Source organism: Caloenas nicobarica, chromosome 23 (assembly GCF_036013445.1).
Source record: "Caloenas nicobarica isolate bCalNic1 chromosome 23, bCalNic1.hap1, whole genome shotgun sequence".
Taxonomy (NCBI): Eukaryota; Metazoa; Chordata; class Aves; order Columbiformes; family Columbidae; genus Caloenas; species Caloenas nicobarica.
This window is the reverse complement of record NC_088267.1, coordinates 6,234,422-6,257,256: the sequence shown is the minus strand read 5'-3', so window position 1 is coordinate 6,257,256 and position 22,835 is coordinate 6,234,422. Positions and strand designations below refer to the sequence as shown.

The following is a 22,835-nucleotide window of genomic DNA, read 5'->3' as shown; positions in this document are numbered from 1 at the left end:
CGGGGGGGCGGGGGGGCGAGGGGAGGGGAAGCTCCTGCTCGGTTGCGAGAGCTGCCGAAGAGCCGGGGGGGGAAAAACACACGCACAGAGGCTCCCGCTGTCCCCACGGCACCCACCTCGTCACCCACCTCGTCACCCGCCCCGACACCCCGGTCCCCAGCGCCGGGCAGTTCGGGGGGGGCCGTGGTGCCACCCCCGGGCTGCGGTCCCGGAGCGGGGGGGTCCATGCGAGCCGGAGCAGGAGGGCTGACGGTAGGAGGGATGGGGGGGGGGTGTGGGGGTGTGGGGGTGTGGGGGGGCTCTGCCCCCTGCAATAATGCGGGGGTGTCTCTCAGTCCCCTTGCCGTGTGCTGGGGGGTGCTGAGAGCTGCGCGCCCCCTTCGTGGGGGGGTTCTGGGTTCTGGGTGGGACGGGGCCCTGAGCTGTGGGGACAGAGAGCCCCATGTCCCTGCTGGGGGGCTGCCGGGGGTGTCACTGTCCCCTGCCCGCACCGCTCCCCCCTGGGCAGTGCAGCCTCTGCAATGAGCCTGGGGGGGCCAGGAGACCCCCCCCAGTCCTGGGGGGCAGCAGGTCAGCGGGGGAGCAGCCTGGGGGGGCCACCAGCTCCCGCTCACCCTCCCGGCGCTAATCAGCGGCGACACCGCGGCGAGGGGGGGCTGCAGGGACAAATGGTGACTTTGCCAGCACCGGACCCGAGTGCTGAGGATGGGGGGGGCAGGTCACAGCACCCCAGGGGACACCGGGATGGGGTGAGGGGACACCTGCTCCCCGCCAGCCCCACATGGTGTGCTAGCTCAGAAATAGCCCACGGGGCCCGCCAGGGCTGGGGGTGTCTTTTGTGGGGGGCTCAGGGTGCTCCCCCTGCTCCTTGCGGCTCTGCCTTGTCCCCGGTCCTTGGTGTGTCCCAAGGAGGGACAGGAACTCGCCGCTTCCTGCCCTGCACAATTCCCTCCCCACCCCGCTCCTCCCGGGACATTGTATTTGAGCCCTGGCCGCCCCCCCCCGCCGCCCCTGCAGCCCCTGGGATCCGGGAATTGCTCTTCTTCCAGCGGAAATCCTGCTTTCCTGGCCGGCGATGGGGCTGGGAGGCTGGGGCGGGGGGGGGAATCTCCTCGCAGGGTGGGGGACAAGGGGACACCCCCTGCCATGGGCCTGGTGGCTGGGCTTGTGGGGGCAGATCACTTTTTGGGGGGGTGGTGAGTCTTGTCTTTTCTGCCTGGGGGTGTTGTTGGGGGGGCAGCGCCCTGTCACCTCCTGGGGCTGGCACAGGGATGGCGGCACAGGGACGATGCCACCGAGCGCTGGCCGTGCCCAGCCAGAGCACGGCTGGTTTTGGGGGCCAGCAGCCCCGCTTGAACCCTCTCCCGCTCACGGGCAGGCAGGGGAAGGGGTGTCCCTGTGTATGTCACCACTGGAGAGTGGCCTGGAACAGCACCGGGGTGTGCAGCCCCCTCCGTGCCCCAGCGCAGGTGGGACACCTGGCCAGGAGACCAGCGCTCAGGGGACCCTCTCACGGCCGTCACCCCATCGCATGTTCCTGGCGGAGCGCTGGGTCCCATCCCGCCGCCTCTGTCACTGTCCCCACGTCTCGCGGATGTCTGGAGCGGTTTGCTCGTGGCGTGGGCCTCTCCAGCCATGGCAGGACCCTCCTCGGGTCCTGGGTGAACTGGGAGGACTGGAGCGGGGACGTGCCACCGCCTGCCACCTTGCCAGGACCAGGAGCGGGCGGTGGAGGGGCAGGACGTGTCCTCTTGTCCCCTCCCCAGGTCTATAGGGGTCCTGGGCAAGGGACGGGGACACGGCTTGGGGTCATGTGCCCTAACGAGCCACCTCAAGGGAGGCACCTTCTCCTCCTGTGCCGCAGCTGCTTTGTGCCTCAGTTTCCCCCGGGGCCCGGGGAGACCCAGAGCCGCGGGTGGTGGAGCAGCCCGGGCGGGCTCGGGGCTGAGCTGTGCAGCAGTCTCGGTTCCTCTTCCCCAGGGGGGCTGCGTCAGGGCGGCGAGAGCCACCGGGGTGCAGGGCCACCTGGACAGCCAGGGGGGCGCAGGGTGAAAGGAGTGGGACATGGCATGGGGGGGTACAGAGTGACCAAGGGACTGCAGCCCATTGCCCCGCCGTGGTCCCTGCCAAGTGCCACTGTCCCCAAGATCTGGGATCCTGCCAGCCCCCAGGTTCCCCTTGGCAGCTGCAGCACCATCCTCTTCCTCCTTCTCCCCCCCATGCCATGCTCCCGCTGCTTCCTCCTCCCGCTGCGGGGGTGCTGACCAGTTCCTCCCGGGGTGACACGCAGGGTGACACTGCTGTGCACCGGGACGTTGTGCTCCGGCTGGGAGCCGGGGATGGGGCTGCGCTGCCCCATGTCCCGGGGGGGCTGGGGAGCAGATGGCCGGCCGGCCGGGGGGGGACAACGGCGAGGGTGACGAGTTGGCCGGGTCTCAGCGCTGGCAGCGTGGCCAGGACCGGCGCCGGTGGCGCCGATGCGGGAACGGCTCGCTCGCCATCTGCTCCGAGCGGCTCCTTTTTGGGAGAGCTGGGGCCAGACGCCAGCGTCCCCTCCCCGAGGATGACTCAAGGGGACAGTTTTGTGCCAGGCGGGAGGTGGCAGGGACCAGCTTGGGGGTTTGTGGGTGCCTGGAGAAGGGGAGCATGGGTGCGATGGCACTAAAGTCCATGGTGCTGTGACATTTCGGGCTTGTGTTTGTCTAGAAGATGTCCCCTGCTTGCCTAGATGTCCCCTGCCTGCCCAGTCCCTGCCGGCAGCTGTGGCAGCACCGCCACCGCGCTCAGCACAGAAATTCAGCAAAAATGAGAAGTTTCTGAGCATGATGCTGGCAACGGGGGGGGAGGATGATTCTCACCCAGAGGGGACAGGGTTTGAGAGAGCTGGGGACATTCGTCAGCTAAAATAGCCACTTATTGTCAGCAAAAATAAAAACCCCGGCCAGGCAAAGCCTCTGGGATTTGGCAACGCTGCCTCGGCTGCAACGGCCACGGCCTTGCCACACCGCCGGTGTTGAAAGCGAAGGTGGAAGGAGAGTCAGGCCCTTTCCACGCTCCCCGAGAGGCAGGAAAGTGAATCAAAGCCCATGACGGAGGAAACCTGCCTGAAACATCTCATCTGCCCCAAACCCTGCGCCTCCTCCTGCTCCTGGGAGCACAGGGGACAGCACGTGGCTGCCACCGTCCCTCCGCCCTGGGGCTGGAGATGGGGCGAGCTCTGCTGTATCGCTGCAGAGCCCTCCACTGGAAAGCTCTGCCCAGTCCAAACTGGGCAAACTGGTGCAGGCGGGTGGCCAGCACCCAGGGGAGGTGACAGGGCTGGGGACAGAAATGTCTCCTTGCAGCAGAGGTCTGATTTCCTCCTCCTCCGCGACACCTTGGCTGCCGAGCGTGGCCGCGGGCGGAAGAGTGTGACCGCAGCGAGGCCGGGGGGCCCTTCCTGCCCGAGATACCAGTTCCCCTCCCGAGCCGAGGGGACGGGGACAGGGACACCCCGAGGGCTCCTTTCCACCCAGCCTGGCTCCCTCCAGCCTTGGGGCAGTCGGGGGACATGTGTCCCCTTGGAGGGAGGTGATGGGTTTGTTGGGGACACGGCAGGAGAAAAAGTCACTCAAGGATGTGGCTTCAGCCCACGCAGGGGTGTTGCAGCCCATGCAGGGGCGTTGCAGCCTGTGCAGGGGTTTTGCAGCCCGCGCAGGACTGTTTCAATCTGCGCAGCATTGTTGCATTCCATGCAAGGCCATTTCAGCCCACACAGGGGTTTTTTAGTTCGTGAAGGAGTATTGCAGCCTGCGGCGGGGTGCTGCAGCCCTTGGTGAGGGTGTTGCAGCCCATGATGGCGGTGTTGCAGCCATGCAGGGGTGTTGCAGCCATGCAGGGGTGTTGCAGCCCTTGGTGGGGGTGTTGCAGCCCATGCAGGCATGTCGCAGCCATGCAGGGGTGTTGCAGCCATGCAGGGGTGTTGCAGCCCATGATGGAGGTGTTGCAGCCATGCAGGGATGCTGCAGCCCATGCAGGGGTGTTGCAGCCCTTGGTGGGGGTGTTGCAGCCCATGCAGGGATGTTGCAGCCATGCAGGGGTGTTGCAGGCCATGATGAAGGTGTTGCAGCCCTTGGTGAGGCTGTTGCAGCCATGCAGGGGTGTTGCAGCCCATGCAGGGGTGTTGCAGCCCTTGGTGGGGGTGTTGCAGCCATGCAGGGGTGTTGCAGCCCATGCAGGGATGTTGCAGCCATGCAGGGGTGTTGCAGCCCTTGGTGGGGGTGTTGCAGCCATGCAGGGGTGTTGCAGCCCTTGGTGGGGGTGTTGCAGCCATGCAGGGGTGTTGCAGGCCATGATGAAGGTGTTGCAGCCCATGATGGGGGTGTTGCAGCCATGCAGGGGTGTTGCAGCCCATGCAGGGGTGTTGCAGCCCTTGGTGGGGGTGTTGCACCCATGCAGGGATGTTGCAGCCCTTGGTGGAGGTGTTGCAGCCATGCGGGGGTGTTGCAGCCCATGCAGGGGTGTTGCAGCCCTTGGTGGGGGTGTTGCAGCCATGCGGGGGTGTTGCAGCCCATGCAGGGGTGTTGCAGCCCTTGGTGGGGGTGTTGCAGCCATGCAGGGGTGTTGCAGCCCTTGGTGGGGGTGTTGCAGCCATGCGGGGGTGTTGCAGCCCATGCAGGGGTGTTGCAGCCCTTGGTGGGGGTGTTGCAGCCATGCAGGGGTGTTGCAGCCCATGATGAAGGTGTTGCAGCCCATGCAGGGGTGTTGCAGCCCTTGGTGGGGCTGTTGCAGCCATGCAGGAGTGTTGCAGCCCATGCAGGGGTGTTGCAGCCCATGCAGGGGTGTTGCAGCCCTTGGTGGGGGTGTTGCAGCCATGCAGGGGTGTTGCAGCCCTTGGTGGGGCTGTTGCAGCCATGCAGGGGTGTTGCAGCCCTTGGTGGGGGTGTTGCAGCCCATGATGGGGGTGTTGCAGCCCATGCAGGGATGTTGCAGCCATGCAGGGGTGTTGCAGCCCTTAGTGGGGGTGTTGCAGCCATGCAGGGGTGTTGCAGCCCTTGGTGGGGGTGTTGCAGCCATGCAGGGGTGTTGCAGGCCATGATGAAGGTGTTGCAGCCCTTGTTGGGGCTGTTGCAGCCATGCAGGGGTGTTGCAGCCCATGCAGGGGTGTTGCAGCTATGCAGGGGTGTTGCAGCCATGCAGGAGTGTTGCAGCCATGCAGGGGTGTTGCAGCCCATGCAGGGGTGTTGCAGCCATGCAGGGGTGTTGCAGCCCTTGGTGGGGCTGTTGCAGCCATGCAGGGGTGTTGCAGCCCATGCAGGGGTGTTGCAGCCATGCAGGGGTGTTGCAGCCCTTGGTGGGGGTGTTGCAGCCTGCCATGGCTCTTGCCCTCCCCCTGATGCCCTCTCCACTGTCCACAGGTGCCTCTTCTCCTCCCCGAGGTGACATGGAGCAGCTGAAGTGACCCGAGGAGCCGTTGCAGTGAGTGGGGTCGCCGCAGACGGGAGCACCCATGAGTGCCAGGGGGGACGCGGGGTCCCCAGGGCAGCACAGCCCCCTTGCAGCCTGGTCTCTGCCAGTGGCAGCGCCCATTGGGACCCTGCTGTCCCCATGTCACAGCCCAGGCACCCAAGGGGTGGCAGGACCCTGCTCCTCCTGGGGCCGGGGGTTGGGCAGGGGCTCATGCGTGTATCCCAGTGCCTCTAACTGGGACGATGGGTGTTACTGGGGGGGCACAGGGCTCACAGTCCCTCTGTCCCACAGGCAGTGCCCAGGATGGGCTGCGTGCACTGCAAAGAGAAGGGCTCCGGCAAAGGGCAGGTGGGGGGTGAGGAGGGGACCCCCCTGCCCCCCGCCTCCCAGTACGACCCCGACCCCACGCAGCCGGGCGCCGCCTTCACCCGCATCCCCGATTTCAACAACTTTCACAGCACGACGGTGCCCTCGGCTCCGTCCTTCGCGGGGCCGGGGGGCTTCACCCCCAACTCACTGCAGATGCGCAGTGGGGGTATCACAGGTCAGCATGGGCTGGAGCGGGGTCTGGCTGCACCCCTGCAGTTTTGGGGGGCACCCGGGGGCTCATCACAGTCCCCTCCACGTGCTGCAGGTGGGGGCGTGACGCTCTTCATCGCCCTGTACGACTACGAGGCCAGGACAGAGGATGACCTGAGCTTCCAGAAAGGGGAGAAATTCCACATCATCAACAACACGTGAGCCCCGCCAGAGCCCCCTGTCGCCCCCAGCGCCCCCCATGCAGCCCCAGGGACAGGAGCCGGGCTCTGCCTCAGCTCCATCGCTGGATACCAAGAGAACCAGCGCCGTGTGTGTCATGAGCTGGGCGGTCTCAGCAGTGACCCAGGCGCGGGAGTCCCCCGTGGTGGGGAAGAGCAGGGTCTGCGGGTGCTGATGGAGCGTGGCCGGGTCTGTCTGTCTGTCCCTCTTCACTCTCGGTTCCCTTGTCCCCAGGGAGGGTGACTGGTGGGAGGCCAGGTCGCTGAGCTCGGGCACCACCGGCTACATCCCCAGCAACTACGTGGCCCCCGTGGACTCCATCCAGGCAGAGGAGTGAGTACGGGGAGGGGACAGGGACAGAGGGGGACCCTGATGCCCTCTGCCTCGAGCCCAGGTCTCTTGGCACCTCTGGCAAACCCTGGCAGTGCCGCGGTGCTGGCGAGGAGCCGTGGCAGGGGGGCCCTGGGAGTGCCCCCCCGGTCACTGAGCCCGGCCCCCCCGCAGGTGGTACTTTGGGAAAATCGGGCGCAAGGATGCGGAGCGGCAGCTCCTGTGCCACGGCAACTGCAGGGGCACCTTCCTCATCCGGGAGAGTGAGACCACGAAAGGTGCAGGGACAGGGCTGGGGACAGGGCTGGGGACACCGGGGCTGTGCCCCACGCCCCTCCCTGACCCGTGTCCCCACGTAGGTGCCTACTCGCTCTCCATCCGGGACTGGGACGAGGCCAAGGGCGACCACGTCAAGCACTATAAGATTCGGAAACTGGACAACGGGGGTTACTACATCACCACCCGCGCCCAGTTCGACACTGTCCAGCAGCTGGTCCAGCATTATATTGGTAGGGTGGGACGGGGGGCCATGGGGGGGTGATGGGGAGGGATGGGGAAAGCCCAGGAGACTCTTTGCCAAGGACAGCCAGCTGGGCTAACTGGGTTAACTGGAGAAGGAGGGGGCTGTACTGGTGGTGGCATTAGGGGGACCTCCTGGGGGTCCCCCCTCTTCTGTGTCCTCGGTGCGGGGAGCACCCGGCCTCTCTGGACGAGGTAAAGAGCCCCTGGGTCTGGGTGGGCATCCCTGGGGGGTAGACTGGGGGTCCGGCTCTGCCCAAGGGGGTGCAGGGACACCCCTGGGGGAGGCAGACGGGAGTGCACGCCATTTATCTTTGGGGGTGGCTGGACCACGCAGGAGCCTGGGCAATGCCCGGGACAGCGGGTGGGGGCAAAGGGCTGGGGGGGGTCCCTGTGGGGGCTGACACCTGTCCCCTGTCCCCCCCGGTGCCGCAGAGCGGGCGGCCGGGCTGTGCTGCCGCCTGGCCGTGCCGTGCCACAAAGGGACGCCCAAGCTGGCCGACCTCTCGGTCAAAACCAAAGACGTGTGGGAGATCCCCCGCGAGTCCCTCCAGCTCCTCAAGAAACTGGGCAACGGGCAGTTCGGGGAAGTGTGGATGGGTAGGGCCCGGCGGGCAAGCCGGGGCGAGCAGGAGGGGTGACGGGGGCACCCCCAGGCCTGGAACACCCCCCAGGGAAGGGTTCCTGCCTGCTGGGACAGGCTGAGCTACACCAGTGTCATCCTGGGTACCCCAGGATGCCGGTGACATCCGTGCACGGGCAAGCAGCTCCCCCTGTTTCAGATAGGACCACAAACAGGAGACAAAACCAGGCCGGGGGGTCCCCTCCCCATCATCCTCTTCCTCCATTGCCCTGTGCTCCCTCGCTCGGCGTGCATGCTCCATTCATCCCATCGCACCCCTCCCTCCATCCTCCCCCTCCCCTTCCCCTCCCCGCAGAGTATAACGATGGGTTGTGCCATCTGCTCACCCGCCCGTGCCCCGCTATGAAGCCCCAGACCCTGGGATTAGCTAAGGACGCCTGGGAAATAGCGCGGGAATCCATCAGCCTCGACCAGAAACTCGGCATGGGATGTTTTGGAGACGTGTGGATGGGTAAGGCTGGCCCGGCCGGCCGGGGGTGGCGGGGGGGACATGGGGGACAGGAGCAGCACCGCGGGGTGCCAGGTGGTACCCGCTGCTGTGGGGGTGATGGCAGCTTGGGCACAGACTCCCCCGTGGAGGGGTGCGCGTGGGGTAAGGTGGGCATTAGATGAGCTCACGGGTGGCTTGTCCCCATGTCACAGGGCGAGGGGGCCTCCTTGTCCTGGGTGGGGTATGGTGGCGTAACGCCCCTTTCTTGCCCTGCCCTGATCTCCTTGATCCTCCATCCCTGCATCGCCCTGATTTCCTTGATCCGCCATCCCTGCATGCATCTCCCCATACATCCCTGCATCCATCCATCCATCCATCCCCACACCCCTCCATCCCGGCCCTGCCAGGGCCATCCATCCCCTGGGCTCCTGGTGACCCCGTCTCCCCGGCCCAGGCACGTGGAATGGCACCACGAAGGTGGCGGTGAAGACGCTGAAGCCGGGCACGATGTCCCCTGAGGCTTTCCTGGAGGAGGCGCAGATCATGAAGCGGCTGCGGCACGACAAGCTGGTGCAGCTCTACGCCGTGGTGTCCGAGGAGCCCATCTACATCGTCACCGAGTTCATGAGCCAGGGTGAGCAGGGGTGTGTCCCCCCCCGGATTTTCTTTAATCCTCACCCTGCCTGGGTGCAGCTGGGGGGGACAGCGAGCTGGTCCCAGGGCTGGGGGCTCGCAGGGGAGGGCACCCTTGGGTGGGCACAGCTGTTTTTTGGATGCTTTAACATGCACCCTCTGCCCGCAGGCAGCTTGCTGGATTTCCTAAAGGACGGGGACGGCCGGTACCTGAAGCTGCCCCAGCTGGTGGACATGGCTGCCCAGGTACTGGGGAGACTGGGACGGGGTGGGGTTCCCCCCATGGGGTGCAAATGGGGGGGTCCTCACTGCTCCACCCCCAGATCGCGGCGGGCATGGCGTATATCGAGCGGATGAACTACATCCACCGGGATCTCCGCGCCGCCAACATCCTGGTGGGAGACAACCTGGTGTGCAAGATCGCTGACTTCGGCCTCGCGCGCCTCATTGAGGACAACGAGTACACGGCGCGGCAGGGTGAGCTGGGGGGGACCCCTGCCCTAGCCCCTCCGGGCTGCCTCCCACCCTGCGCCTGGAGCTGGTCACCCCCAGAGCTGGGTGCCCTGGGTGATGGGTACCCCAGGGAATGAGTATTCTGGGTAACAGATACCCCAGATGATGGGTACACTGGGTGATGGATTTCCCAGATAACGGGTGTCCCAGGGGATGGGTTCCCCAGATGATGGGTGCCCCAGATGATGGGTGCCCCAGGTGCAGGGTGCCCCCAGTGCTGGGTGCCCCATGCGTGGGGTACCCGAGGCAGAAGGTACATTGGGTGCTGGGTATATGGTGTCCCAGTGCAGGTTCCTCCCAGCGCAGGGTACCCTGGGTGCAGGACACCAGGTGCAAGGTGTCCCCAGTGCTGTTTGCCCCATTTTTGGGGTACCCTCGGTGCAGCGGGGTGCCCCGGCCGTGGCTCACCTGCCTCCCCTTGCAGGTGCCAAATTCCCCATCAAGTGGACGGCCCCGGAGGCTGCGCTTTTCGGGAAGTTCACCATCAAGTCGGACGTCTGGTCCTTCGGCATCCTCCTGACCGAGCTGGTGACCAAAGGCCGGGTGCCCTACCCAGGTACGGGGCAGCGGAGCGCAGGGGCTCGCCCTCCCCGGGCTTGCCGCGTGCCTCAGTTTCCCCATCAGCCACACCAGCCTCAAGCTGGGCTCCCTATCCAAACCCTGGCGCGATGCCGCTGCCTTCCTTGGCGTGCCTCAGTTTCCCCACTGCATCCTTGTCGCACAGGGATGAACAACCGGGAGGTGCTGGAGCAGGTGGAGCGGGGGTACCGCATGCCGTGCCCAGGGAGCTGCCCCCCATCCCTGCACGAGGTGATGGTGCAGTGCTGGAAGCGGGACCCCGAGGAGCGCCCCACCTTCGAGTACCTCCAGTCCTTCCTCGAGGACTATTTCACGGCCACCGAGCCCCAGTACCAGCCGGGGGACAACCAGTGACCCGGCGCTGTCACCCCCCCAGCCAAGCTCTGCGGTGGATTTGGGGTGAATCTCCCTCTTTTTGCAGGGGGGTTGTTGCTCCTGTTGCCTGTGTTGCCCCTCATAAATGTCTGTTTGGGGGTGTCCTGGGGAGGACAGGGGGCTTTGCACAAGGATTTTGGACTAAAAAAGGGGTAAAGCTGTGCCCCCCACCCAGCACCCCAAACCCCTCTCTTGCTGCCTTCACACCCAGCTTTGAATCCGAGAAGTGCTTTGGCTGGGGGGGACCCCACTGTGCCCCCCCAGACACCCCGCAGCAGCAGAGGCCTCGGGGGGGCTCTCCCCATACCAGTCTCCTCTCCCTCAGCTCAGCTCTGCGCACCTGGGGGGGTTCAGGCCCCCAAATCCTCGCGCTGACCTGGGGAAGGTCACCTCAACCCCCCCACTTGATATTTTTAATTTATAAGATTTTATATCCTTCACCCCAGCAGCCACCTCACCCTCAGGGATCCCTGTATCTGGGGGATCTCCTTCCCACCCCCCCCCACTCTTTTATTTCATTTCCTTACAGCAGAGCCAAATCCTGAAAGCCATAAACCTCTGCTTGCACTGTGGGGGGGTGACAAGGGGTCCTGGGGGGACCAGGTCCCCGGGTTTTGGGGATCAGCTCTGCTCCAGGGGCTGCTTCCCGCTGCCCCGTGTGGGGCGGGGGGGGTACGGGACGGGGTCACCCCACGGCGCTCGGGGGGGTCCCGGCTGCAGCTCGGCCCAAACCCCTGCACCGAGTGTTAACGGGGCTGCTGGGGGGGACTCGGGGCACAATGTGAATGTGATGGTGTTGGGGGGGGTGTCACCCTGCCAGCTGGCTCCTGGTGCCCCCCTAGGCACCCCATTTTTAGGGGGGCAGGAGTGCCGTCTGGGAGGGGTGGGCAGAAAAGGGAACAGGAGGGATTTGTTGTTTATTTTTTTTTTAAATCCAGTCTGTAAATAGAGAGAAATAAAACCTTTCTAACAAGTGGGGGGAGTGTGGGTCCTTCTGCCCCCCCCTCAGGGAGAGGGGCTGCCCTGGCGGGGGATGGGCACAGGCTGGGGGGGGCAGGGGTGCTAGAGCTGGGGGGACAACCCTGGATTGCAAGATTCAGGGTGGGGGGCACCCATCCCCACCCAGGGGAGCTCCAGGCCAGGTTGAGTCAAGCCAGGACTGAGGGCTGGATCCTCCCCCCGCAGGGCATGGGGGGGCACCTCTGTGACACAGAGCAGAGAAATGCCCCCCCGCTGTCCCCAGGCCATTTGGGGCTGCAGCACCAGCTCCCCTTGCAAACAAAAACTTGGGAAAAAGGGGTGGGGAAGCATTTGGGTTCACAAAGCTGCGCCCCACCCCCCCGCAGGGCAGCCCCCCAGCAGGGACCGTCCCCTCCTGCTGCCCCCCGGCCATGTGCGTTAATGAGGCAGCAGCCTGGGTTTAATTAGCGGGGAGCGGGGGGTCCCTGGGCAGTGTGTGGCCGGGGGGAGCTGCTGGTCCCCTCCTCTGTGTGACCATGGGGGGGTCCTGTGCCTGGGGGGGGACAGGAAGGGGTTAATTCTCCTGCAGCTTGGCCTCCCCAGCAGGACCCAGCTGTGGCCAGTTAATGAATTCCCCAGCACTGGTGGGAAGGGGGGACTGGCCCCTGCCCCAGCCGGGGGGGGTCGTGCAGGGAGGGGGGCGCAGGGCCAACGCCAGCGGGTTTGGGGACATGCCAGATTGCAGCCACTGGCTGTGTCACCCCCACGCCTGGGGCTGGGCACCCTGGGCTGTGGGGCTGGAGGGGGACATGGGCCACCCCATAGACATGGCAGCATCACCGTCACCCCCCCCCGGCAGCTCTGGGACTGTGTCAGCCCCTGTGGGACCATGGGCACGTCACTGTGGTCTGTCCCCAGTTTTGCCCTTTGAAAGCTCTTGGGGACAGAGAGCGGCGCCCAAGGCTGCAGGGACCCGCGTGAAAGGGCCGAAGGGAGGGACACCCGTCCTGGCCTCCGTCCTTCTGTCCTTCTGCTTTCTCCCTCCACGGGTGCCCCAAGGCGGGGGCGAAGGGGTTAAAGGGTGTCACCCCGGGGTGACCGCAGGCTGGGCAGGAGAGAGGACATCGATTTTATGTTAATGCTGGGCTGCATCGACCAGAGGCAGAGGGACCAATGACTGACACGGGGCACGGCCACCTGCCTGCTTCTGGGGCCACCATCACAGAGCCCCGTGTGCCACCACCCAGGAGCCATGGGGGGGCGGGGGAGGGGGCTGGGACCCCCCAAAGGTGCTGCGAGGTGGATTTTCACCGCAGAGCCTGGGTGGGGTGCTCAGGGAGAGCGTGGCCGTGGGTGCTGGGGAGGGCAGAGCTCAGCACGCAGCCGCGGGGGCTCTGGGTGGCCCTGTCCCCTCCCGGTCCCTGCAGCAGCGCTGGCAGCACCGCAGAGCCGAGCCCTGGCTGCAGCATCTTCCAGCCGGGAGGCAAACGCAGCTCAGCGTCACCTCCCCTGCCTGCAGTGGGGGCCGAATCCATGAGGCTGAGGGATTAAGACCCCCCCCAACACTCTGCAGGATCCCCCCATCGTGCCCAGACTTGTTTTCCTTGCTCCTGCCTGCAAACCCTGCCCGGTCCCGCTCCGGCTGGCTGCTCTGCCCGCGCCGTGCCAGCCTGGGGCCAGGCGAGCGTGGCAGGAGCTCACGGGGGGGCCTGGGGGGGCCCTGGAGCGAACGTGTCCACCCGGTGCCAAACACGCGGTGGGCGCAGGTGTGAGACCGCTGCAGATGGCGGCGCCGCAGACCCTGGCGTGAAGGAGCCACGGCGCTGTCACCTCCCCTCGGGGTCCCCTCACCCCGCCGGGAGCCGTGCCTCCCTTGCGACCGGGAAGGAGCCATCCCCACCCAAAACAGGCCTGGGGAGCAGGTCTGTCCCTGTCCCCTTCAGCCCAAGCTCCCCAGGGACCGGCGGAGCCCGCAGAGCTGCTGGGTCGCGGATCAGAGCTGTGTCCCCGTGGCGGCGGTGGCCAAACAACAGTGGAAAATGGCCAAGAATGTGGCTTTAGGCTTGACCAGGCTTGAGACTGGCTGGTCCAGGCCTGCAGGGACCGTGTCCCCACAGGGGAAACTGAGGTGCAGAGGGACTTATCTGCAGTCACCCAGCAGCTCAGCACCAGTCACTGGGAGGGGACATGTTTTTCCGTGAAAAAAACAACTGAGATTTGGGAAGAGACGCAGCAGCATCTGTGACAGCGACCGGGGAGCAGCAGGATTTGGGGATGGAGGTTTCCTGGGTGAAGCGAGGGTGGGGACAGTCGGGTGACACCGCAGACCCAGGCGGATGGGGAGGGGGTGCAGGAGGAGTCTCGCTCTGCCCGGGGCACGATGCCGGTCGGAGCTGCTCAGAAATGGTTGTACTGGGGATAAATTTTGCTGCGGCTCTGGGGCAGCGTGGGGCTGGAATTCAGGGAGGGTTGGGGCTCTTCTGCTGCAGTTACATTTATCAGGGTAAAATCTGCCTGGCCCAAAATCCTCCACAGATGCTGGAGGGCACGATCCCCCCCAGTCCAATGGGGGTCTCTGGACTCTGCTCTCCATAAAGGCAGCTCTGCATCCCAGCAACGCAGCAAATACCTTTTGCCCATTAAACACCCACCGCACCCATGCACCCCAGATCTCCCCCGCTGCACCTTGCTACCTCCAAACCCCCTGAGCCCACTCTGGGGAGCTGGTGGCTTTTGGGATGCTGCCACCACCCCCCTGCCAAGCCAACCCGAGCTCTCTGTGGACAAACCCAGGCAGATCACCCCGCTGGCCTGATCCTGACAAGGGTGATGGCAAGTGGGACCTTTGCCCCCCCAGATTTGGGGGGCACGGGGGACCGGACTCCCCGGGGAGCCGTCTGCAGGGCGCGGGGACACGGGCTGAGAGCCGGGGACAGCGGTGGCCCCGGCTCGGTAAAGCAGCCGCTAGATGGTAGCGTAGGTCCACGCCAACGCTGCTGACACAGCACTTGGCTGGGAGAGGGGACAGGGTGCCCGGGTGACCCGGGTGGCCCTGGGGACACGCCTCCGCTGTCCCCCTCCCGCCGTAAAAAGAGATGCCGGCGGGGCTGAGCACCCGCGGAGTGGTGACACGGGTGGCGTGGGCATCGCTCCCACGCCCCAGTGCTGCCTGGCGCGGCCGGGAGCTGCCGGTGACCGTCACTGTGACCGTGAGCATGCCCGTGCCCATCAGCCCCTCTCTGAAGCGGGGGCAAGGAGACGACCCCACTCCCAAACCCATCGCATCCATATTCCCACCTCCACCCCGAACCACCCGGGAACAACCACAGGGCGCAAGCCTGAGTGGAGGGGGGACAAAGCCAGGCCTGGGGACAAGCGGGGTGACCCACAAGGCACCCAGCTCAGCACGGGGGTGCTGGGCACCCGTGGGTGCTGCTCCACAAGGACTGTGCTGCAAAGCACTTTGCTTTGCTCCTCACCCTCGCTCCCAGCCCTGCTGAGGGCTCGATGCCAGACTGATATATATATTTTATGATAACTATAGAGATGCACTTCAAACCTGAGAAAGGACTTTGACAGTTTTAAGCATCTCTTTGATTAATACATGACCTTTTAATGCTTCGGATTAAATTAATAAATCTTTTACATTCTAACCCATTCTGCTTGCAGTGTAATGTTTTTTTGCACGACCTCCTTCTCTCCCTGCCCATGCAAGACAACTGACCCATCGCTCCGTCCCGCTGCCTCTGTCCACATGCAAGTACAGCAATACGCAGGCTTGCAATATTCATAGGGCGCAAAGCCCTGCAAGGCGAGAAGGGAGGGATCCTGCTGGTTTTTTTGAACCCTCCCTAAAAATAGCAAGAAAATTCAAAGCTGACATTCAGGGCGAGGGGACGAGGAAGCCTGCAAAGTTGCTCACTCAGCCACCAGCAATTTCAGCGATCCTGTCTGCGTGTGCAGATTCCTCTGCTGACCAGGCTGGAGCCCAGGCCTCTCCGCACCGCTTCCAGGAGTGATGCAGACCCGTCCCCATCCTTACCCGGGCTGTGCAGAGCCCAGCGGTCCCCAGTCCATCCCACTGATCCCTCTGGGCTGCATGGAACCCCGGGGATGGAGCTGCCAGCTTTTCGGGTGCGATAGGTCCCTGCTGGAAGACAACTCTTAGCTTGACCACAGCTCCCCAGTTCATCCCAGTCCAGCAGCGAAGCTGGAGTGCCCAGAACGTATCCTGAGCACAGACTCACTCCTCGCTGCCTGTTGATCCAGACATAAGCATCAACCCCCAAACTGCACCAGAGGGCTGCTGTAAAACCAGGTGCTGTGTGCCTCCCTGCACCCATGCGTTATTTCATCGATGACTCACGTGTTATTAGCAGCCAAGCAATATTCCCAATTCCCTGGAGTTAACCCTTCACTCGTCACTCACAAAAACATAATGTCATAACAAACATCAGTGGTATTATCTACTTTAATTATATTGTATCTACCCAGCTCTGGGAACATTAACATTGGCGGAGACTTGGAGGGAAGGAGCTGGAGAGATGCTCGACGGAGAGGGAGGTCACAGGATGCTCAGGGAGGTGGGGGACAGCTCCCCACTGTGCCACTGCTGTTCCAAGGGGCCTTGGTCACCACCTGCCCGCCTGGCATCCCCTCTGGGACCTGGCTGAGGGGGGACACAGCACCGTACCCCAAAGAACGACGAGGAACTGGGTGTTGCCAAATAGCAGGGAAGTTTCCAGGCCCCAGACTTAAAATAAAAATAATTAAAAGTGAGGAAAAAAAAAAGGCGGGGGGGGGGGTGTTGCTTGGGTGGCCTCGTGTGGGTGCATAAGGGCATATGGGTGCTGAGCCAGAGTGGGTGATGTGCACCCCACATTGCAGTGGGGGGCTGCAGGGGCTGTGTGTCTGTCCCCCCCTGGCACGCTGAGGGCAAAGGGGGTGCGCAGTGCGGGCGCAACCCAGGAGAGGGCAGCAATGCCCCGCGCATCCCATTGGGACCTCGGGGGGGGCACCTCGGGGGGGGGGGTGGGCAAACCACCTTCGGTGGTTTGCCCACCCCCCCACCCCGAGGTGCCCCCCCTTAAGTAAGGGGGACCCCAAGCAGCGCGCAACGGAGACGCGCCGCTTTGCGCCCCTCCCTGCGCGCTTCGCAGCGACGGGGAGGAGAAAAAGCAGGGGGAGAGGAAAGGAAGGAGGGGAAAAAAAAAAAAAAAAAAAAAAAAAGAAGGGAGGGGGGGAGGAAAGGAAGGACTACAAGGCCCGGCATGCCCCGGCGGTGCTGCACGGCTCCCCGGGGTGCCGGATGCTGGTCGTACCGCTGACAGCGGAGAGAACCGGAGCCGCGGTCCCCGCCGCGCAACGGGAGAGGAGAGAGAGGGGCTGGGCGCGCCTCGCCGCCGGCTCCGCTCCCCCCCTTTTTATCCCAGCCCCCACAAAGCCGGGAGCGGCAGAAGGCAAGAGAGAGGGAGGAGGAGGTGGAGGAGGAGGAGGAGGGAGGAGGAGGAGGAGGAGGAAGGGGGGAGGCAGCGGCAAGCCAGGGCTCTGCTGCGCTGTGTCTTTCTTTGCTTTCCGCAGGCGGCGAGCGGCGGAGGCGCAGAGGGGAGGTCGGTTCCCCCTCCGCCTCCCGCTCCGCTGCCTTTTGTGTGTGTGTGAGAGGCGAAGGGGGGGTGGGGGGGAAAGAGGAGGAAAAAAAAAAAAATTAAAAAAAAAAAAAAAAAGCTAAGCGGTAGAGGGGAGAGAAAAACCCGGAAAAAAATAAAATAGAGGGGTGGAGTGGGGGGAGAGGGAAGGAGGAAAGAGCAGGCAGGGGACGGAGGAGGGGGCGGGCTGGCAGGAGCGGAGTTGCCTTGGGGAGAATGTGAGCAGGAGGCGCTGGAAATGCTCTCGTTGAAGGTGGCGAACGGTGCCGAGGGCTCCGGGACTCCCGCGGCCGGTCAGGACGCAGCCCCGCCGGACGGCAGGAGCCTCCCCAAGCGGGCGGGTTCCGAGGGGCTCGGAGCGCAGCAACCGGCGGGTGAGTACCGGGGACCCCCCGCCTTTGTGTGGGGCTGGGAGGTGGGGAGGAAGGGGGGGAGGACACACGGGACACCCCCTTCGGGTAGAGGGGGAGGTGGGGGGGAAGGAGGCGGCGTGTTGTCCCCCCCCGCGCCGTCCCCTCCGCTGAAGTTGCGCGGCGAGTTGGTGCCAAATTGCAGGAGTTTAATGGCACTTGGGGCGGGGAGGGGCGTGTGGGGAAAGGGGGGGGGACCGGGGCGAGCCCCCGGCGGGGGGGCTGCGATCTCCACGAGTTTGGCCGCCTCCCCTCGGCCGGCCCCCGTCGTCCCCCCCCCACCGCCGCCTTTCCCCCCCCGCGGCTGCAAGGGCTGAGTGACAGCTGTCAGAGCGGCTCCCTCCGCTGGAAGGCAGAGCCGGAGTCGAGCGTGTCAACAGCGTTTGGGGTTCGCTTGGCTTCCTGGGGGGACGTGAGGCCCCCCCCGGGGCAGAGCATCCCACCCTCTTCCCGGGGGAGCAGCGGGCTGGTCCGCGGGGGGCAGCCCCGGAGGAGGGTGGTGGGTCGGGGGGGGATTCGCCACAGCCCCGTCGGCAAAGTTGCGTGGTCCGTGGCGCGGGGCTCGGCGAGCGGTTGTCACTTCGGTGCCTGTCATCCCCCCTCTGATTTGTTTTTATCGATCAGCTGATTTAAATCCACCCACCCCCACTCTCCCGCCCCCCCCGGCGCTGCCCCTCGGTGCTTGCAATGGGGGCCACAGAGGACTGGTGGCTTTGGCAGGGGCTGGAGTCACCCCATGGGGTCACGCTAACGCCAAACCCTCTGCCCACTCTGGGGACGTGCTTGGTGTCCCCAAGGCCGAGGCAGGTGGAGACACCTGGGTCCCCGCTTGTTTACGTGCTGGGGGAGGATGTGGCCCCGGCTGTGCCCAGGTGGCCTCGTGCATCCAGCCCCCTCTGCCCATGGCTACCAGAACGGCCACCGAAAGCCACGAGCTGAGCTCATTGTGTGCCGTCGTGAGCCCCGGCGCGCGGTGGAGTCGCTCCAGATTTATCCTGGCGTGACAGAGAGCAGAAGCGAACCCCCGGGGGCGACGGGCACGGATCCTGCCCGCTCGCTTTCGACCCAGGCGCCGGCGGGCGCTGGGGGCGCGTGGTCCGAATCGGGGCCCCCCCACCTCCCCAGGCCTCCCCTCCTTCCTCGCCCCCCCCCCAGGTGTCCCCTTACACTGGCTTCTCCTGCTGGGCTGAGGAATTTGCAGGGGAGGGTGGTGGTGGTGGTGGGGAGGGGGGGGAAGAGGAGGGCGGGGAGGGGGGGGCTGGAGAAGGGATGGCGCGGCGCCAAATTCCGCTCTGCCATGTCTCTGTAACCTGAATAGGCCAACTCCATCCCTGGTGCGAGTCCCCCGGGGCTCTGCCGCGCTCCGATGCAGTCAGGCGGGAGGTGGCTGCTGGTCTCCAACCCCCCCGCCTCGCCCCACGTCCCCATAAACCACAGTCCGGTTCCCTCCCCTCCACCGCGTCTGGCGAGCGGACGCCCGCCGGAGCCACCGCGCGCCCGCCGGAGCCACCGCGCGCCCGCCGGGAACCGATGGGGCAGGAGGTGGAGGTGGCCGGGAGGGTTTGGTGGCGAAGGGCTGGCACCGTGATGGGGACGGGGTAGCCAAGGACACGCCGGGAGCGGGGTGGCCAGCGGAGGAGAAGCGATGGAAGCCCGTGGAAGGTTATGGCAAGCCGGGGGGGGCCGGCGCTGCCCTGGCCTCTTTAGAGGAGGCAGCAGGGACCCGGGGCAGGCTATTTCTGCTGAGATCCCGAGGAAAGCTCTGGGAGAATTGTGGGCTTCTATAAATAGTGTGTGTCAGCCGAGTGGAAACAGGGCCTTGAAATGCTCCTGCTATTCTCCCGAGTGCTTTGGAACCAGCTCTTGGTAAACAGGGCAGTGGTGGGGAGGGCTGTTTCCTTCTTCCGGGCTCGTGGTGAGGGGGAGCGGGAGGGACGGGGGGGATTTTTGCCTGGTGATAGGGCAGGGCTGCCCCCCCGGGGCCGGCCGGCTGGATGCTGGGCTGCGGCCGGGCTGCCCGGATGCGGGATGTGGCCCCTGAATGCGTCGCAGATGTGTTGTGTGTGTGTGTGTCCCCCGCGCCGTCCCCTCCCCAGCCTCGCCGCCCGCCGAACTTTGGGGCTGGGATGTGCCGCACGGTCTGGCCGCGGTCCTCGGGGAGCTGGTGATGCCGGCGGGGTTTTTGGGGTGCGAGGGCTCGGCCGGCCGGGAGATGCTCGGCAGGGCTCGTCTTCTCGCCGGCATGGGGATCTGAAGGGTCACAGCCTGGTTGTCCTGCTCCCCACCGTATGTCCATCTGTCCGTCCGGGCTGGAGTTGCTCCTGCTGTGCCTCGGGGACGCACGCTGAGCGATGCCTTGGCTCGGCACGTGTGTTGGAGGGCAGGTATTTGGTCCCGTGGGGCCTTCCCCCGGCGCACCCAGACACCCAGGGTGCTGGGGACCCCCTCCCTCGGGGACCTTTGCGTGGAGCGGGGACGTGGTGACGTGTGCCCAGGGGGTTTCCTCGGCTCCACAGTGCACCCTGACGGTCCCTGCGCTGCGGGTGAGCATTTCGGCTTTGCATGGGGACCTGGCGCCGTGCACAGCATCACCTCCCCTTGCACCCGCACCCTGGTATTTACCCTGTGCCACAAACGGTGGCTCGAAAGCTGCGTTATTACTATTTTGGCCTTCGAAATAGCACAGAGGGGAAGCAAACGGCGTGCTGCTAAGGTGCCCGCCGTGAGTTTTTAAGGCGATGTACAGCGGGGCTGCATGGCGAGAGGGATCGGGCGCGCTCGCGGTGCGATTTGGCGTTGCAAAGCGAAGCAGCCGGCAGTTCACCGGGGTGCCGCGGGATGGGGGGGTCACCCTGTCCCCATGGCTGCCCGGCCCGGGGAAGCCTGGGGTGCTCGGTGCCGCTCTGCATGGGTGAGAAGGGGCGAACGCCAGTCCGTTGTTGGGTTTTGTTTGTTGTTTTTTTTTTTTTCTCTCCATCTTTTTATTTTTTTTCCCATTCCTTTTTTTTTTTTTTTTTTTTCCTTTTTTTTTTTCTCTCCCTCTCTGTGGGTTGAGCGTTGGGGCGACAGACAGGGAAAGTCTGAGCAATGGTCTCCGCGCTGGTGCTGTCTTCAATCACCGCGTCCCAGAATCCCTCGCTCTGGGCCTTCTAGGCACAAGGGCTTACAGCGAAAATCGGCAGCTGCAGCTGCGAGTGAAAGCACAAGAGCCCGGCTGGGTCTTTGGCATCGGCAGGAGAGCAAAAAAAAGCTGGGGGAGGCGAGAAGGGAAAGGAACGGGGGGGGGGAGAGAAAAATATGCCCTGTGGTTTTTTTCCAGGGTTGTGTTTCAGAGCATCGGTTCCCGGGCGCGGGAAGAAGAAGTGGGAGGGGGGGGTGCAGAGCGATGCCTCCGGGGAGCTCATTAAAATCCATCGGCTCCCCCCTTTTTTCGGCGGCCGAGGGAGGCTGGGTACGGAGGGAAGGAGGGAGGGCCGTGCTGGGAAGGAACATGCCTGCGGAGCGGCTGCCCGGTGGGGACAGTTCCCGGCGCAGCAGGAACGCGGCCCCGGGGGGTTCACCTGTTGGGGCACGTAGGACGGTGCCTTCGTGCCAGCGGGGCCGTGACAAGGGCGGGGGGTGCGCCGGGGACTCCCTCTGCGCCCCCCGGGGACGCCGGGCTGGGAGCTGTGATGAGCTGCCGTGGGGCGGTGGATAATGCGTGGGGGCGCGGGGATGGGGTGCGGGGCTGAGCGGGGTGCGGGCTGGTGTTAGCAGGTGTCGGCGTGTGCGCAGGCGGGGCTTGGTGCGTGGGGGGGTCAAGGTGGGTCTAGACAGGTGCTGCCACTGCGGTGAAACCTCCGGTGAAGGGGGCAGGGACAGACAGCAGCAGGAACGCCCCCCCGGTGCCGAAACCCACCCCGTGCAGGTGTGAACGCGGGCGAGAGCCGATGCAGCCTGGCCTGGCGCGATGCGAGGAGACAGGGGAGCGGCAAAATGTGGTATTGATCCTCTCTGAGGGAGAGCGAAGCGGTTCTGGCATCCGCCAACTCCAACCTCTGCCCTTCCCGCTGCTAAACGAGCTCCAGGCGGAGGAAGCTGCATCCCATCCCATTCCATCCCATCCCCCTCGTTCCATCCCATCCCCCTCATCCCATTCCATACCATCCTATTCCATCCCATCCAATCGCATCCCCTTCATTCCATCCCATCCCCCTCATCCCATTCCATACCATCCTATTCCATCCCATCCAATCGCATCCCCTTCATTCCATCTCATCCCCCTCATCCCATTCCATACCATCCCATTCCATCCCATCCCATTCCCCTCATCCCATCCCACTCCCCTCATCCCATCCCATTCCCATCCCATTCCATCCCACCCCATTTCCACCTTATTCCCATTCCCACCCTATTCCCATCCCACCCCATCCCACCTCATTCACATCCACATTCCCATCCCATCCCACCCCACCCCATCCCATCCTTGTGCTTCCACTGCCGCCGCCCCCGGGGCCCCAAGCCCCGCGCAGGCTCTTCGCCTCCTGCTGACTTCAGCGCCTGGGCTTGGGCTCGGCGCCTGTGCATTCCTCGCAAAACCTGGGCCTAAAATATCTGGAGGAGGACGGAGCGCCTGGGGCAAGGGAGATGAGCTCTTGGGCTGCGGGAAAGAGAGAGGCTGCTGGGCTGGAGGCAACGGGGCTGCTCCGCTCCCCGCCGGCCCCCCGGGAATTCGCCGGGAATAAATCTCAGCCGGGGAACTCGGCGGCTTGGCTTGGGATGGATGCGACGGGGCAGAAGCAGCAGCAGGAGGGGAGCGCGGCACCCCGTGCATCGCCACATCAGTGGCGTGGGGAGCAGGGTGACAGGGAGCAGGGTGGCAAGGAGACGGGGGAGCAGGGCGCAGGGTGACAGGGTGGCACGGTGACGGGGTGGTGGGTGACGGGGGAGCGGGTGGCAGGGAGCAAGCTGGGCTGGGTGGCTGAGGAGGGACAATAAATGCCGAGAGGGAGGTGCTGGGCGGGAGCCGTGTGAGAACCAGTTTGCGAGGTCCAGATTGGCAGCAGATCCTGAACCAGGAGGAGCTGAGCATCCCCACGGCCCCTGCCGAGATCAGACGAGACGACAGCGACTCGGTTTGGGGGAAGAAATTGGAGGCGGGGGAAGCTTTTTTTTTTTGGCTTTTTTTTTTTTTTTTTTCTGAAATGAAATTTGAACCCCAAAGTGGGAGGGAAGTGGAGGTGGGGGGCACGGCTCTCTCCACATGGTTATTACTGCTGTTTTCCACCCAGCTGAAAGGAGAATGTAGCTTAATATGGACCCGCGGGGAGGAGAAGCGATCGGGAGCGGGGATTTGGCAGGAGGGAGCTGGGAAACAGCGAGAGAGACGTAGAGGTGAGAGTGGCCAGAGCTTTGCTTTGCCCAGGGAGGTGTTTGCAGCCCGGCCGGGGAGGTCGGAGCTGGGCTGGAACAAGGCGCTATTGTTCTTGGCGAGCGGGGGGCCGGTTTGCGGCCCCCCCAGGCCCGCAGAGCTGGCGGAGCCGGCGCGGGAGGTTTTTGGGAGCAGTTTTCCCGGCAGGTTGCTGGCTGGGGAAGAGCTCAGGGTGTTGGGG

At 64.8% G+C, this 22,835-nt stretch overlaps 2 protein-coding genes across 4 annotated transcripts in view; both read left to right on the top strand.

Moving 5' to 3' along the window:
* Window positions 1-53: 53 nt before the first annotated feature.
* Window positions 54-10,899, top strand: FGR (FGR proto-oncogene, Src family tyrosine kinase). 2 transcript variants are annotated; one of them, XM_065650496.1, is made up of 13 exons: window positions 54-252; window positions 5,397-5,457; window positions 5,740-5,992; window positions 6,083-6,185; window positions 6,442-6,540; window positions 6,712-6,815; window positions 6,897-7,046; window positions 7,995-8,150; window positions 8,584-8,763; window positions 8,932-9,008; window positions 9,086-9,239; window positions 9,700-9,831; window positions 10,000-10,899. In XM_065650496.1, exons 3-13 carry the CDS (start codon window positions 5,752-5,754, stop codon window positions 10,206-10,208), a joined length of 1,605 nt encoding a protein of 534 aa, XP_065506568.1. In that variant the 5' UTR covers window positions 54-252; window positions 5,397-5,457; window positions 5,740-5,751; the 3' UTR covers window positions 10,209-10,899. The 2 variants fall into 2 exon arrangements, with proteins under 2 accessions (XP_065506568.1, XP_065506567.1); XM_065650495.1 differs by lacking the exon at window positions 7,995-8,150 and adding an exon at window positions 7,492-7,656.
* A 5,624-nt stretch (window positions 10,900-16,523) lies between these two features.
* Window positions 16,524-22,835, top strand: part of AHDC1 (AT-hook DNA binding motif containing 1) — a 52,336-nt gene continuing 46,024 nt past the window's right edge. Inside the window, exons 1-2 of one of the 2 annotated variants that reach the window (XM_065650642.1) lie at window positions 16,524-16,648; window positions 17,088-17,208. Coding sequence is in view for 1 of the 2 variants with exons in the window: in XM_065650641.1 (XP_065506713.1) it covers window positions 17,073-17,208 (136 nt within the window). In the remaining variant the exon portion in view is untranslated. Of the gene's footprint in view, window positions 16,649-17,015; window positions 17,209-22,835 lie in introns of those variants that run through there. The other variant, XM_065650641.1, reaches the window with a different exon arrangement.